We start from the raw sequence: 14,153 nt of genomic DNA, 5'->3' as shown, positions 1-14,153 counted from the left end.
TTTCACCATTCAAAGGTGGGTATATCGGACTGTAGCTGCGTGTTTACTGTGTAAAATCAAAATTCGTGGAAAACCCACAGCATTTACATCCCGCTAGTCCTGTGGTTAGTGGCTAATGCCAATGCTGCTGCACCCAGCCTTAGTCCTGGAGAGACTTTACTGTAAACTCAACCTTAGACAAAATATTGGAAATCTAAGCTTACAGTAAATAAACAGAAGCGCTTTACTCACCCAAATAAACAGGAGAGGAGTCTGTGTAGATTAACATCCAGCACTCATCTGAAAATGTTTTTTTAAGAATTAAAGTTTTGTTTACTTAGGCTGTAATAACAAAAAAGATGCAGAGCTTTCAGACCTCAAATAATGCTAGAAAATAATTCAGTAATCAATATTTGGTGGAATAACCCTGGTTGGTTTTTAATCACAGTTTTTTTTTTTCATGCATCTTGGCATCATGTTCTCCTCCACCAGTCTTACACACTGCTTTTGGATAACTTTATGCTGCTTTACTCCTGGTGTAAAAATTCAAGCAGTTCAGTTTGGTGGTTTGATGGCTTGTGATCATCCATCTTCCTCTTGATTATATTCCAGAGATTTTCAATTTGGTAAAATTAAAGAAACTCAACATTTTTAAGTGGCCTCTTGGTTTTTTCCATAGCCGCATGGCATTAAACGTTGATACTTTTGTTAAAACCAAGCCACAGAGCAGCTATTATTATTTATTTAATCTTGTATTATATAAATGTGTTATATATAAGTTATGTAAACAATGTAGAGTATAGGTCTGGTTTTGTTTTAGATCTGATTTGGTTGTTCAGACTCGTGTATAAATGTTGTTTCTGTGTTGTACAGGGTTCCTCTGCAGACCGGAGTCAGTGGCGGGAGCCGAGCCGGACGCCGGATGGACTGTGCTCGCTGTATGAAGCTGCGCTCTGTCTGTTCGAGGAGGTAAAATTTACCCCACACTCTGTGTGAACAGTTTTTAATGTGCTGGTGATGTACAGTTTGGACACACCTTAAATTCAGGTTTTTTTTTTATTATTTTAAAATGTCCTGTATTGTAGATTATTACTAAACTCATCCAAACTATGAAGAAAAACATATGGAATTATTTAATAAACAAAAAAGTCTTAAACAAACCAGAATATGTTTTATATTTAAGAGTTAATTACTTGAATTTCTTGTCTCTTAATAAAGTGTTTGAGAGCATCAGTTAAAGTAAAGTAGTGAAGAGGTAGAGTTACAGGTATACAGTGAATAGTGAATATTTCAGTAATGTTCTAATCCAGATTATGAGAAGAAACAACTACTCAACTAAAAAAACTAAAGACCATCAAAAACATTATAATGATGATGATAATGAACTGGCACTCATCAGGACCATCCCAGGAAAGTAAAGGAAGAGTAAGAGTTTCCTCTGTTGTGCAGGATAAATTAATCAGAGTTTCCAGCCTCAGAAACCACAAGTTATACAGCTCCCCAGATAAGAGTATCTAAATACTTCACAGAGTATTTTGGTTTGTTTAACACAGTTTTTTAGTTACTACATGATTCATTATGTGTTCCTTCATAATCTGATCACTGATCACTTCTCTTTTCATGTATGGTGGTTGGTGTTATAGGTGTGCCGCATGGCGTCGGATTACTCGAGGACGTGTGCGAGTCCGGACAGTATTCAGACGGGCGAGGCAGCGATGGTGTCGGAGACGTGTGAGGTGTACGTGTGGGGCAGTAACAGCAGTCACCAGCTGGTGGAGGGAACGCAGGAGAAGATCCTCCAGCCCAAACTGGCTCCCAGCTTCAGCGACGCCCAGACGGTGAGCATCATCCACACGGCGCCTGCCGGCACAGCCCGTCCAATCACAGAGCATCTCACGATTACATCACTCTTAATCACTGACAATACTTCACAGCATCTGTGTTACTGAAGAGGATAAAATACTCCTAAAAAATCAAACACCAGCAATTATTGATGTATTGGTGTTTCAGTTTAGTCCTGTTATCACTGTTCTCATACCCAGATGGGTTTTTGTGCTATAAAAGAATTTTTTTTTCTAAAATTAGATTTTATGTAATGCAGTGTAGTGTGATTTTTATTATCAGTTAATTAATCTAGCTGTCTATTTGTTAATCTGTCTAGCTGTCTAACTGTTGGTTTTGTCTAGCTGTCTGTCTCGCTAGTTGTCTAGCCATCTGTCTAGCTGTCTAATCTTGTCTAAACATCTTGCTGTCTGTCTCACTGTATCTTCTTTAGCTGTTTCTTGTCTAGCTGTCCATCTTGTGTGATTTGTCATGCTGTCTATCTTGTCTAGCTATCTTATTAAACTGTCTGTTTAGCTAGCTGTCTATCTGATTGGCTATCTCTCTAGCTGTCTAGCTCTCTCTATCTTTTCTACCTGTTTAATTTAGTGTTATCTAGCTTTGTCTAGCTGTCTCTGTCTATCTTATCTAAATCGTCTAGCTGTCTTTCTTGTCTAGCTGTCTATCTGTTAATCTGTCTAAATGTCTTGTCTAGCTGTCTATCTCATCTAGCTGTCTGTCTGTTAATCTGTCTAGCTGTCTATTTTGTCTAGCTGTATCTTGTTTAGCTGTCTAGCTATCTAAATAGCTTGTCTATCTGTTAATCTGTCTAGCTGTCTCTTGTTTATCTGTCTGTTAATCTATCTAGCTGTCTGGTTGTCTAACATGTGTAGCTTTCTAGCTATCTGTCTAGGTATCATGTCTAGCTGTCTAGCTATCTGGCTGTCTATCTTTTCTAGCTGTCAATTTTTCTATCTGTTAATCTGTCTGTCTAGCTTATCTAGCTCTCTAACTGCTAAACTATCTGGCTGTCTATCTTGTCTATCTTCTTTAGCTGTCTATCTCGTCTATCTGTCAGATGTACACCCCAAATAGTGGCGTTATATTTGTCCTTTAGTTCGTTAGCTGTTTTATGGGTGCGTTAGTGGTGATTAGTGGTAATGTGTAGCTATCTGTTGATCAGTCTAGCTGTCTATTTTGTCTAGCTGTCTGTCTGTCTATTTGTTAATTGTCTGTCTATCTTATCTAGCTCTCTAATTGTTAATCTACTTAGCTGTCTACTGTATCTTGTCCAGCTGCCTATCTGTCAGATTTCCCTTTTTTATAGTGACTGAAGTTATATGTCTCCTTTAGTCCATTAGTTGTGTTTTATTGGTCCATTAGTCTTGGTGATTGGTGTTAATGTGTATTCTGTGTGTATAATGTATTCTGTATGGTGTGTGTGTATGGTGTGTGTGTGTGTGTATGTTGTGTGTGTATATAATGTATTGTGTGTGTGTATGGTGTGTGTGTAATGTATTCTGTATGGTGTGTGTATATAATGTATGCTGTGTGTGTATGGTGTGTGTGTGTGTGTGTGTGTGTGTATAATGTATTCTGTATGGTGTGTGTGTATGGTGTGTGTGTATGGTGTGTGTGTATGCTGTGTGTGTATGCTGTGTGTGTATGGTGTGTGTGTGTGTGTGTATAATGTATTCTGTATGGTGTGTGTGTGTGTGTGTGTATAATGTATTCTGTATGGTGTGTGTGTATGGTGTGTGTGTATGGTGTGTGTGTATGGTGTGTGTGTGTGTGTGTGTGTGTGTGTGTGTGTGTGTGTGTGTGTGTGTGTATGGTGTGTGTGTATGGTGTGTGTGTGTGTGTGTGTGTGTGTGTATAATGTATTTTGTATGGTGTGTGTGTATGGTGTGTGTGTGTGTGTGTGTGTGTGTGTGTGTGTGTATGGTGTGTGTGTATGGTGTGTGTGTATGGTGTGTGTGTGTGTGTGTGTGTGTGTGTGTGTGTATGGTGTGTGTGTATGGTGTGTGTGTATGGTGTGTGTGTATGGTGTGTGTGTGTGTGTGTGTGTGTGTGTGTGTATGGTGTGTGTGTATGGTGTGTGTGTATGGTGTGTGTGTATGGTGTGTGTGTGTGTGTGTGTGTGTGTGTGTGTGTGTGTATGGTGTGTGTGTATGGTGTGTGTGTGTGTGTGTGTATAATGTATTCTGTATGGTGTGTGTGTATGGTGTGTGTGTATGGTGTGTGTGTATGGTGTGTGTGTGTGTGTGTGTATGGTGTGTGTGTGTGTGTGTGTGTGTGTGTATGGTGTGTGTGTATGGTGTGTGTGTATGGTGTGTGTGTGTGTGTGTGTGTGTGTATAATGTATTGTGTATGGTGTGTGTGTATGGTGTGTGTGTGTGTGTGTGTGTATAATGTATTTTGTATGGTGTGTGTGTATGGTGTGTGTGTATGGTGTGTGTGTATGGTGTGTGTGTGTGTGTGTGTGTATAATGTATTGTGTATGGTGTGTGTGTATGGTGTGTGTGTATGGTGTGTGTGTGTGTATAATGTATTGTGTATGGTGTGTGTGTATGGTGTGTGTGTGTGTGTGTGTATAATGTATTGTGTATGGTGTGTGTGTATGGTGTGTGTGTATGGTGTGTGTGTATGGTGTGTGTGTGTGTGTGTATGGTGTGTGTGTATGGTGTGTGTGTGTGTGTATAATGTATTGTGTATGGTGTGTGTGTATGGTGTGTGTGTATGGTGTGTGTGTGTGTATAATGTATTCTGTATGGTGTGTGTGTATGGTGTGTGTGTATGGTGTGTGTGTATGGTGTGTGTGTGTGTGTGTATGGTGTGTGTGTGTGTGTGTGTGTGTGTGTGTGTGTGTGTGTGTGTGTGTGTGTATGGTGTGTGTGTATGGTGTGTGTGTATGGTGTGTGTGTATGGTGTGTGTGTGTGTGTGTGTGTGTATAATGTATTTTGTATGGTGTGTGTGTATGGTGTGTGTGTATGGTGTGTGTGTGTGTGTGTATGGTGTGTGTATGGTGTGTGTGTGTGTGTGTGTGTGTATGGTGTGTGTGTATGGTGTGTGTGTATGGTGTGTGTGTGTGTGTGTGTGTGTGTGTGTGTGTGTGTGTGTATGGTGTGTGTGTATGGTGTGTGTGTATGGTGTGTGTGTATGGTGTGTGTGTGTGTGTGTGTGTATGGTGTGTGTGTATGGTGTGTGTGTGTGTGTGTGTATAATGTATTCTGTATGGTGTGTGTGTATGGTGTGTGTGTATGGTGTGTGTGTGTGTGTGTATGGTGTGTGTGTGTGTGTGTGTGTGTGTGTGTGTGTGTGTGTGTGTGTGTGTATAATGTATTGTGTATGGTGTGTGTGTATGGTGTGTGTGTATGGTGTGTGTGTGTGTGTGTGTATGGTGTGTGTGTGTGTGTGTGTGTGTGTGTGTGTGTGTATGGTGTGTGTGTATGGTGTGTGTGTATGGTGTGTGTGTGTGTGTGTGTGTGTGTATAATGTATTGTGTATGGTGTGTGTGTATGGTGTGTGTGTATGGTGTGTGTGTATGGTGTGTGTGTGTGTGTGTGTGTATAATGTATTTTGTATGGTGTGTGTGTATGGTGTGTGTGTATGGTGTGTGTGTGTGTGTGTGTATAATGTATTGTGTATGGTGTGTGTGTATGGTGTGTGTGTGTGTATAATGTATTGTGTATGGTGTGTGTGTATGGTGTGTGTGTGTGTGTGTGTATAATGTATTGTGTATGGTGTGTGTGTATGGTGTGTGTGTATGGTGTGTGTGTATGGTGTGTGTGTATGGTGTGTGTGTATGGTGTGTGTGTGTGTGTGTATGGTGTGTGTGTATGGTGTGTGTGTATAATGTATTCTGTATGGTGTGTGTGTATGGTGTGTGTGTGTGTGTGTATAATGTATTCTGTATGGTGTGTGTGTATGGTGTGTGTGTATGGTGTGTGTGTGTGTGTGTGTGTATAATGTATTGTGTATGGTGTGTGTGTATGGTGTGTGTGTATGGTGTGTGTGTGTGTGTGTGTATAATGTATTCTGTATGGTGTGTGTGTATGGTGTGTGTGTGTGTGTGTGTATAATGTATTGTGTATGGTGTGTGTGTATGGTGTGTGTGTATGGTGTGTGTGTATGGTGTGTGTGTATGGTGTGTGTGTATGGTGTGTGTGTATGGTGTGTGTGTATGGTGTGTGTGTATGGTGTGTGTGTGTGTGTGTATGGTGTGTGTGTATGGTGTGTGTGTATGGTGTGTGTGTATGGTGTGTGTGTATGGTGTGTGTGTGTGTGTGTGTATAATGTATTGTGTATGGTGTGTGTGTATGGTGTGTGTGTATGGTGTGTGTGTATGGTGTGTGTGTATGGTGTGTGTGTATGGTGTGTGTGTATGGTGTGTGTGTGTGTGTATATAATGTATTCTGTATGGTGTGTGTGTGTGTGTGTGTATAATGTATTCTGTATGGTGTGTGTGTATGGTGTGTGTGTATGGTGTGTGTGTATGGTGTGTGTGTATGGTGTGTGTGTGTGTGTATATAATGTATTCTGTATGGTGTGTGTGTGTGTGTGTGTATAATGTATTCTGTATGGTGTGTGTGTATGGTGTGTGTGTATGGTGTGTGTGTATGGTGTGTGTGTGTGTGTGTATAATGTATTGTGTATGGTGTGTGTGTATGGTGTGTGTGTATGGTGTGTGTGTGTGTGTGTGTATAATGTATTGTGTATGGTGTGTGTGTATGGTGTGTGTGTGTGTGTGTGTATAATGTATTGTGTATGGTGTGTGTGTATGGTGTGTGTGTATGGTGTGTGTGTGTGTGTGTGTGTATAATGTATTGTGTATGGTGTGTGTGTATGGTGTGTGTGTATAACGTATTCTGTATGGTGTGTGTGTATGGTGTGTGTGTATAATGTATTCTGTATGGTGTGTGTGTGTATGGTGTGTGTGTATGGTGTGTGTGTATGGTGTGTGTGTGTGTGTGTGTGTATAATGTATTTTGTATGGTGTGTGTGTGTGTGTATAATGTATTCTGTATGGTGTGTGTGTATGGTGTGTGTGTGTGTGTGTGTGTATAATGTATTTTGTATGGTGTGTGTGTGTGTGTATAATGTATTCTGTATGGTGTGTGTGTATGGTGGGTGTGTGTGTATGGTGTGTGTGTATGGTGGGTGTGTGTGTATAATGTATTTTGTATGGTGTGTGTGTGTGTGTATAATGTATTTTGTATGGTGTGTGTGTATGGTGGGTGTGTGTGTATGGTGTGTGTGTATGGTGTGTGTGTGTGTGTATAATGTATTTTGTATGGTGTGTGTGTATGGTGGGTGTGTGTGTATGGTGTGTGTGTATGGTGTGTGTGTGTGTGTGTGTATAATGTATTTTGTATGGTGTGTCTCTCTCTCTGTCAGATCGAGGCGGGTCAGTACTGCACGTTTGTGATCTCGTCGGACGGCTCGGTGAGGGCGTGTGGGAAGGGCAGTTATGGCCGGCTGGGTCTGGGTGATTCTAATAATCAGTCCACTCTGAAGAAGCTGACGTTCGAGCCGCACCGCGCCATAAAGAAGGTGTCGTCCTCTAAGGGCTCGGACGGGCACACGCTGGCCTTCACCAGCGAGGGGGAGGTGTTCAGCTGGGGGGACGGAGACTACGGTAAACTGGGACACGGGAACAGCTCCACCCAGAAATACCCCAAACTCATCCAGGGACCCCTTCAGGGGAAGGTACGTCCCCTTTAGTACAGGTACTCACCTGCAGCTCCACCTGCACAGGTACAGAGAAACCTGCCATTTACATACTGATAAGTCCTGATGAGTGCCAGTTCCCTCATTATAATGTTTTTGATGGTCTTTTATTGTGACTGCACTTGAGGAAACTTTCAAAGTTCTTGAAATTCTTGTTTTCATATCGACTGACCTTCATTTCTTCTTAAAGCAATTTTTTCTTTACTTTACATGTGTGTGTGTGTGTGTGTGTGTGTGTCTCTGCAGGTGGTGGTGTGTGTGTCGGCAGGTTACAGGCACAGTGCGGCTGTGAGTGAGGACGGGGAGCTGTACACTTGGGGGGAAGGAGATTTTGGAAGACTTGGTAAATCCTTTATATTTAAAGTTTAATATTTAAAGCCTAATTAGATGTGGTTTTGTTTATATATTTACATGATTTGTTCGGTGTTTACAGTGTTTTCCGCACTGTAAGGTGCACTTAAAATCCTTTAATTTTCCCAAAAATCATCAGTGCACTTGTGTATGAATTCTACCAGGCAGGCATTACGTTTTTTTTAATTTTTTTTATGAGTTTATCTTTTTTATTATTTTAATTTTAGTTTATTTGTATTTATTTATTTATCTAATTAGTTTTTGTAAATGTTCTTAGTTTATTATTTATTTTATCATCTCTTATCGTTCTTATCATTTTACATTACTTTTAATGCTATCTTTTTCTTTATTTTATATTTCATAAATTCATTACTTTTTCTTCCAGTTTTTTTATAGACTTTTTTTAAATTTTCCATTTTTTGTTTTTACATATATATTTATTAATCTATATCAAATGTCAGTTTAGAGTGTGTATTTCTTTTATTTATGTATTTATTTTTTATTATTTCTTCTTAAATATTTTCATTTTTTTATACTGTAAATGCTAAGTTTACTGTAAATAAACAGAAGCGCTTTACTCACCCAAATAAATGTTTTTCAGGAGATAAATCTGTGTAGATTAACATTCAGTGCAATGTTTAGCAGTTACACTTTCTGATTATACCAACCTTAATTGGAAAAAGTATAGAGAAAATAAAATGTTTTTTTCATCCATTTTTTTCATTATTTAGTTTTATTTCATTTCAGCCTTTCACAAACAGAATTTTAGGAAAAATGAAAAGTTGATTCTCTTGATTTTTTAGAATTGTCATTGTTTGTGTCTTGTAACACATATCTGATGTTACAACCCAACTTGCAAAATGAAATGATGGAAAAATCAGAAAATAAAGAAAAGATTTTTTTTTCCTGAATTCCAATTGTGAGGGGCAGAGATAAAAAAAAAACAAAAATGGAAAAATGGATGAAAACTTATTTATTGTACACTGCACTACATTAAAAAAAATAGTTTTTACATCCAATTTTCTAATTTTGCATTTAGCCTCAAACTGTCAAAAAATGTAATTAATAAACGTTACGCTGACCCTTAACATCCAGCACTCTTTTTTTCACACTTTTTTTTTTTAATAATTAGTTTCGTTGGCTTAACTTAGAAGGAAAACATGGCTACACCCCTGTTCCTTACTAGTGTCACACAGTGGGCCTTTTAATCTGGTAAAATCCAGTATAATGTTTGATAGTTTGTGCTGTGTGTATAATATAATATAATAAATTGTGTGTTGGTGTTTAGGGCACGGGGACAGTAACAGCAGGAACATTCCCACGCTGGTGAAGGACATCAGTAACGTGGGGGAAGTGTCCTGCGGGAGTTCCCACACCATCGCCCTGTCCAAAGACGGCAGGACCGTGTGGTCCTTCGGGGGCGGAGACAACGGTGAGTTCCAGAGGAAAGACTTCCTGTTAGAGACACTGTAGACCCCCTGTTTAGTTCACCTCTGAAATCAGATATCTGTGCTGGAATAACGTCACACCCAAGTCATTGAGTTATAGTGGTTGGTGTGGTGCAGTGGATAACACCACCGTGTGAGAGACTGGGGTTCAATTCCTGTTTGGGGTGGCTGAATGCTGAGTCCCTGGGCAAGACTCCTAACTCTATGTTGGCCCAATACTGTAATAGAAATAACCTTGTTAGTAATCACAGATGTTTAATTTTTTGAGCTGGGAAAACGATAAGATGAGATTTTTGTGTCCTTAAATTTTCCCAAAAATCTGGTACGCCTTAAGGGGGTTCTGGGTAATTTTCTCTTTTATGGGGGTTTATATCCTCTGTGATTTTATTCCCGTCCAGAACGATCATGTAGGTGTTTTTCTCAGACGTCCTCTGAGAATATTACAGGCTGAATTATCTACTGTTTTTCTCTGAACTCCGTGCTCCTCCGGTAATTTTAGTCCCGTCCGGACGCACATCTCTGAGTTTCGTCTCCTCGCCTTTAATAAAATAGCTATTTGTCCACTGACGCGCACCGTAATTACACTTTGGGCGCACCACGGTTTCCACAGAGATCCACATTAAAAACACAACAGCGAGTGGAAATGGAGGAGCTACTGAACATGATGTCATTTTGAAGGAAAGAAATCTGTGTAGATCCGGATAAAACTTCAAGTCACAGCTAGCTAGCGCTGCTAACCATGGCTGGGTAGAACTCATAACCACAGTTGGCTAGCGCTGCTAACTTCAGCTGGCTAGTGCAGCTAACCACACCTAGCTAGCACTGCTAACTGCAGCTGTCTATGCTGCTAACTACGGCTAGCGCTCACCAATGGACAAAATACTGAAAATCGAATCTTACTGTAAATAAACAGAAGCGCTTTACTCCCCCAAATAAACAGTTTTCAGGAGAGAAATCTGTGTAGATCCAGGTAGAACGGCAAAGAACGGGGCACGCTAGCACTGCTAACCGTGGCTGGCTAGCACAGCTAACCCTGGCTGATCAGCGCTGCTAACTGTGGCAGGCTAGCACTGCTAACTTGGGCAGGCTAGCACTGCTAACTTGGGCAGGCTAGCACTGCTAACCGTGGCTGGCTAGCACAGCTAACCCTGGGTGGCTAGCGCTGCTAACCACAGCTAGCTAGCGCTGCTAACCATGCATGGCTAGCGCTGCTAACTGGTTAAAAAATACTGGAAATCTAATCTTACTGTTAATAAACAGAAGTGCTTTACTCACCCAAATAAACAGTTGTCAGGAGATAAATCTGTGTAGATTAACATCCAGCACTCAATTAACTTTAAAATAAAATGTTTTTTTTTTTTTAGAAATATAGTTTAGTTTATTTAAGCTCTTCTTCATTAGAAGGAATTTAGGCGTCCCTACTAGTGTTGCTTTATGTGCCTAATAATCGGAAAAATATGGTACTTTTTCAAGTCTCTGATTTGTGTGTGTGTGTTTGTGTGTGTGTGTGTAGGTAAGCTCGGGCATGGAGACACTAACCGTGTTTATAAGCCTAAAGTGGTGGAGGCTCTGCAGGGCATGTTTATAAGGAAAGTGTCCGCCGGCAGCCAGTCCTCACTGGCCCTGACCTCCACCGGACAGGTGAGTTCCTCACTTCTACATCCCAGATTCCTGATTACTATCAGTTATCCGCCAGTTATTTACCTGTGTGTGTGTGTGTGTAGGTGTATGCGTGGGGGTGTGGTGCCTGTTTAGGTTGTGGGTCGTCTGAAGCCACCGCTCTGAGACCAAAGCTGATTGAGGAACTGGCCACCACCAGAGTCGTGGACATTTCTATAGGGGACAGTCACTGCCTGGCACTGTCACATGGTAAAGTACCGCCTTCTGTCCATTATCTCTCCAATACATCTCCATTATCTCCACCACACATCTGTTGTATCTCTACTGCACATCCATTATCTCTAAACTACACTTCCAGTATATCCACTACATGTCCATTATCTCTTCACTACATGTCCATCATCACCACTACTTGGCCATTATCTATACACCTTCATTATCTTCATTACACATCCTCTATCTTCATGACACATCCACTATTTCTACACTACACATCCATTAACTCTACACTACACATCACTATACGTGACTTCAGACTACATTGTTTGTTTTGATGTGATGTGTTGATGAAGTGTATAATAATTGTATAATAATTGTTTATTCTGTAGATAATGAAGTCTACGCGTGGGGTAACAACTCCATGGGGCAGTGTGGTCAAGGCAACTCTACTGGTCCCATCACCAAACCCAAGAAGGTGATTGGTTTAGATGGAGTGGCCATTCAGCAGATTTCCGCCGGCACCTCCCACAGCCTGGCCTGGACCGCCCTGCCCAGAGACAGGTTAGCAATAACGCTAACTAGCCTAGCATTATTAGCATTACCATTATCTGTCCCTGTGCAGCAACATGCTAATGCAGAGTGAAGCGTTACTATATTACATATACATTCATGGGTTATTGCACCTATATAAATATCTAAACATATATGTGTGTGTGTGTGTGTGTGTGTGCACAGGCAGGTGGTGGCGTGGCACAGGCCGTACTGTGTGGATCTGGAGGAGAGCACCTTCTCCCACCTGCGCTCGTTTCTGGAGCGTTACTGCGACGGCATCAATAACGAAGTTCCACCACTGCCTTTCCCCTCCTCCAAGTACGTCCCACCAACATCAATCACACTTTACAACTCTGTACAGCCTCTGTAACACACTCAAAAACACTGTACAACTCTCTAAAACACTGTAAAACTCTCTAAAAGCCTCGTAAACACTGAAAAACACTGAAAAACCTTCTAAAAATCACTAAAATACTATAGAAGTTACTAGAAGTCTCTAAAAGTCTTAAACACTGTAAAACACCTGATAATTACTATTATTATTATGCTGTGGAAGAATATCCTGTTATCATAATTACATTATTGTCTGCACCAGTCAAAGCTTGGACACACCTTAAATTATGTTTTTTTATTGTTCTGCATTGTAGATTATTAGTAAATTAATCCAAACTATGAAGAAAAACATATGGAATTATTTAATAAACAATAAAACGTGTAACTCAACTAAGTAAAAAAAAAAAAACTTTTAGAAGAAATCTGAAAAGTAGAATTTCAGGAACATTGAAAGTATCCTCAAGTGCATTCACCTCAAAACCCATCAAAAACATTATAATGATGAAACTGGCACTCATCAGGACTGCCCCAGGAACAGGCCTGAACACTCTACACTGTAATTACTGTCTCCATCCCAACATACTGTGAAATGGCAATGTTTAAATTACAGAACATTTTTTAGTATTGTGGCGATTAATACAAATATTTTTTTTAATAATTAAGAATTTTTATTAAATAATTTTATTTAATATATAATTTAACATTGACATTTATTAACATTTAAAAGTGCATTATTAGTGAATCCACATTTTGTGTTTTACTCTAATTAAAGTGTTGGAGTATTGAGTCCGTTGTGACAATTCTGTGAGTAAAAGTACAGATTATTTGTGACATGTTGTGTTTTTTTCCGGCAGAGAGCATCATAACTTCCTGAAGCTGTGCCTGAGGCTGCTGTCCAATCACCTAGCTCTGGCTCTGGCAGGGGGCGTGGCCACTAGTATCCTGGGGCGGCAGGCGCGGCCGCTGCGTAACTTGCTGTTTAGGTTGATGGACGCGTCGGTGCCGGACGAGATTCAGGAGGTGAGTGTGTGCTGTGCTGGGGTGGGGTGGGTTTTAAAGGGAATGTTTTATGTTTTTTTAATTATACCACAGTTAGATCCGACCCTGCAATGTGATTGGCTGAGAGGCATTCTATGAGTACCGTTATCAGCCGGTAATGCACTGTAACCGAAGCTCTTCATGTATTACATAGTATGGAACTATTTTAACTGGCAGAGTGTTTATTACAAAACAGATCCTATTTTTTCCTCCTCTTTAACTCTTTAAAATATTTTAATAAAAAGTGATAATAGAACTGTGTGTGTGTGTGTGTGTGTGTGATAAAGGCGGTGATTGAGACTCTGTCGGTCGGAGCGACGATGCTGCTTCCTCCTCTGAGGGAGAGGATGGAGCTTCTTCACGCTCTCCTCCCTCAGGGACCCGACCGCTGGGAGAGCCTCTCTAAAGGACAGGTGAGCGTCTCACTTCATAATAAAAGTCCTCAGTCCAGATCATATAAGAGTCATCCAGACTATAAAGGAACACATAAGGAATCATGTAGTAACTTGAAAGTGTTAAACAAACCTAAATACTCTGTGAAGAAGCATTTAGGTGCTCTTATCTGATAAACTTTTTCTGTACAACAGAGGAAATTCTTGCTCTTCCATACTTTTCTACGGCGTTCCTAATGAGTGCCTGTTCCATCTTTGTAATGTTTTTGATGGTCTTTGCGGTAACTGCAGTTTTTTATGGTTTCAAATTTCTTTAAATTCTTATTTTTTGCATTGACTGACCTTCATTCTTTTTTTTCTTAAAGTAGATTTGTTTGTGTAGTTATTAGTTTTAGTCATTTATTTATTTGTTTTATTTGTCATTTAGTTATTAGTTTAGTGTAGTTTTAGTCATTTAGTTATTAGTTTTAGCCTAGTTTTAGTTGTTCAGTTATAATTAGTTTTAGTCTCGTTTAAGTAATTTAGTCATGATTAGTTTTAGTCTAGTTTTAGTTATTATTATTAGTTTTAGCCAAGTTTTAGTTCTTATTATTAGTTTTGCTCTAGTTTTAGTTACTAGTTTTGGTCTAGTTTTAGTTGTTTAGTTATTAGTTTTAGTTTATTTTTAGT

The 14,153-nt window shown here is 39.9% G+C and overlaps 1 protein-coding gene across 5 annotated transcripts in view; it reads left to right on the top strand.

The window, feature by feature from the left end:
* Positions 1-14,153, top strand: part of herc1 (HECT and RLD domain containing E3 ubiquitin protein ligase family member 1) — a 110,927-nt gene that overhangs the window by 5,782 nt on the left and 90,992 nt on the right. For all 5 annotated transcript variants that reach the window (XM_049473670.1, XM_049473669.1, XM_049473668.1 and 2 more), the window contains exons 3-13: positions 853-948; positions 1,623-1,817; positions 7,199-7,510; positions 7,778-7,874; positions 9,171-9,314; positions 10,844-10,971; positions 11,055-11,199; positions 11,559-11,730; positions 11,905-12,039; positions 12,909-13,074; positions 13,380-13,505. In XM_049473670.1, the coding sequence (XP_049329627.1) occupies positions 853-948; positions 1,623-1,817; positions 7,199-7,510; positions 7,778-7,874; positions 9,171-9,314; positions 10,844-10,971; positions 11,055-11,199; positions 11,559-11,730; positions 11,905-12,039; positions 12,909-13,074; positions 13,380-13,505 (1,716 nt within the window). The remainder of the gene's footprint in view (positions 1-852; positions 949-1,622; positions 1,818-7,198; positions 7,511-7,777; positions 7,875-9,170; positions 9,315-10,843; positions 10,972-11,054; positions 11,200-11,558; positions 11,731-11,904; positions 12,040-12,908; positions 13,075-13,379; positions 13,506-14,153) is intronic.

This window comes from Astyanax mexicanus, unplaced genomic scaffold (genome assembly GCF_023375975.1).
Source record: "Astyanax mexicanus isolate ESR-SI-001 unplaced genomic scaffold, AstMex3_surface scaffold_43, whole genome shotgun sequence".
NCBI classification, from domain to species: Eukaryota; Metazoa; Chordata; class Actinopteri; order Characiformes; family Acestrorhamphidae; genus Astyanax; species Astyanax mexicanus.
Note: the sequence above shows the minus strand (reverse complement) of the source record. Positions and strands in the feature narration are given on the sequence as shown.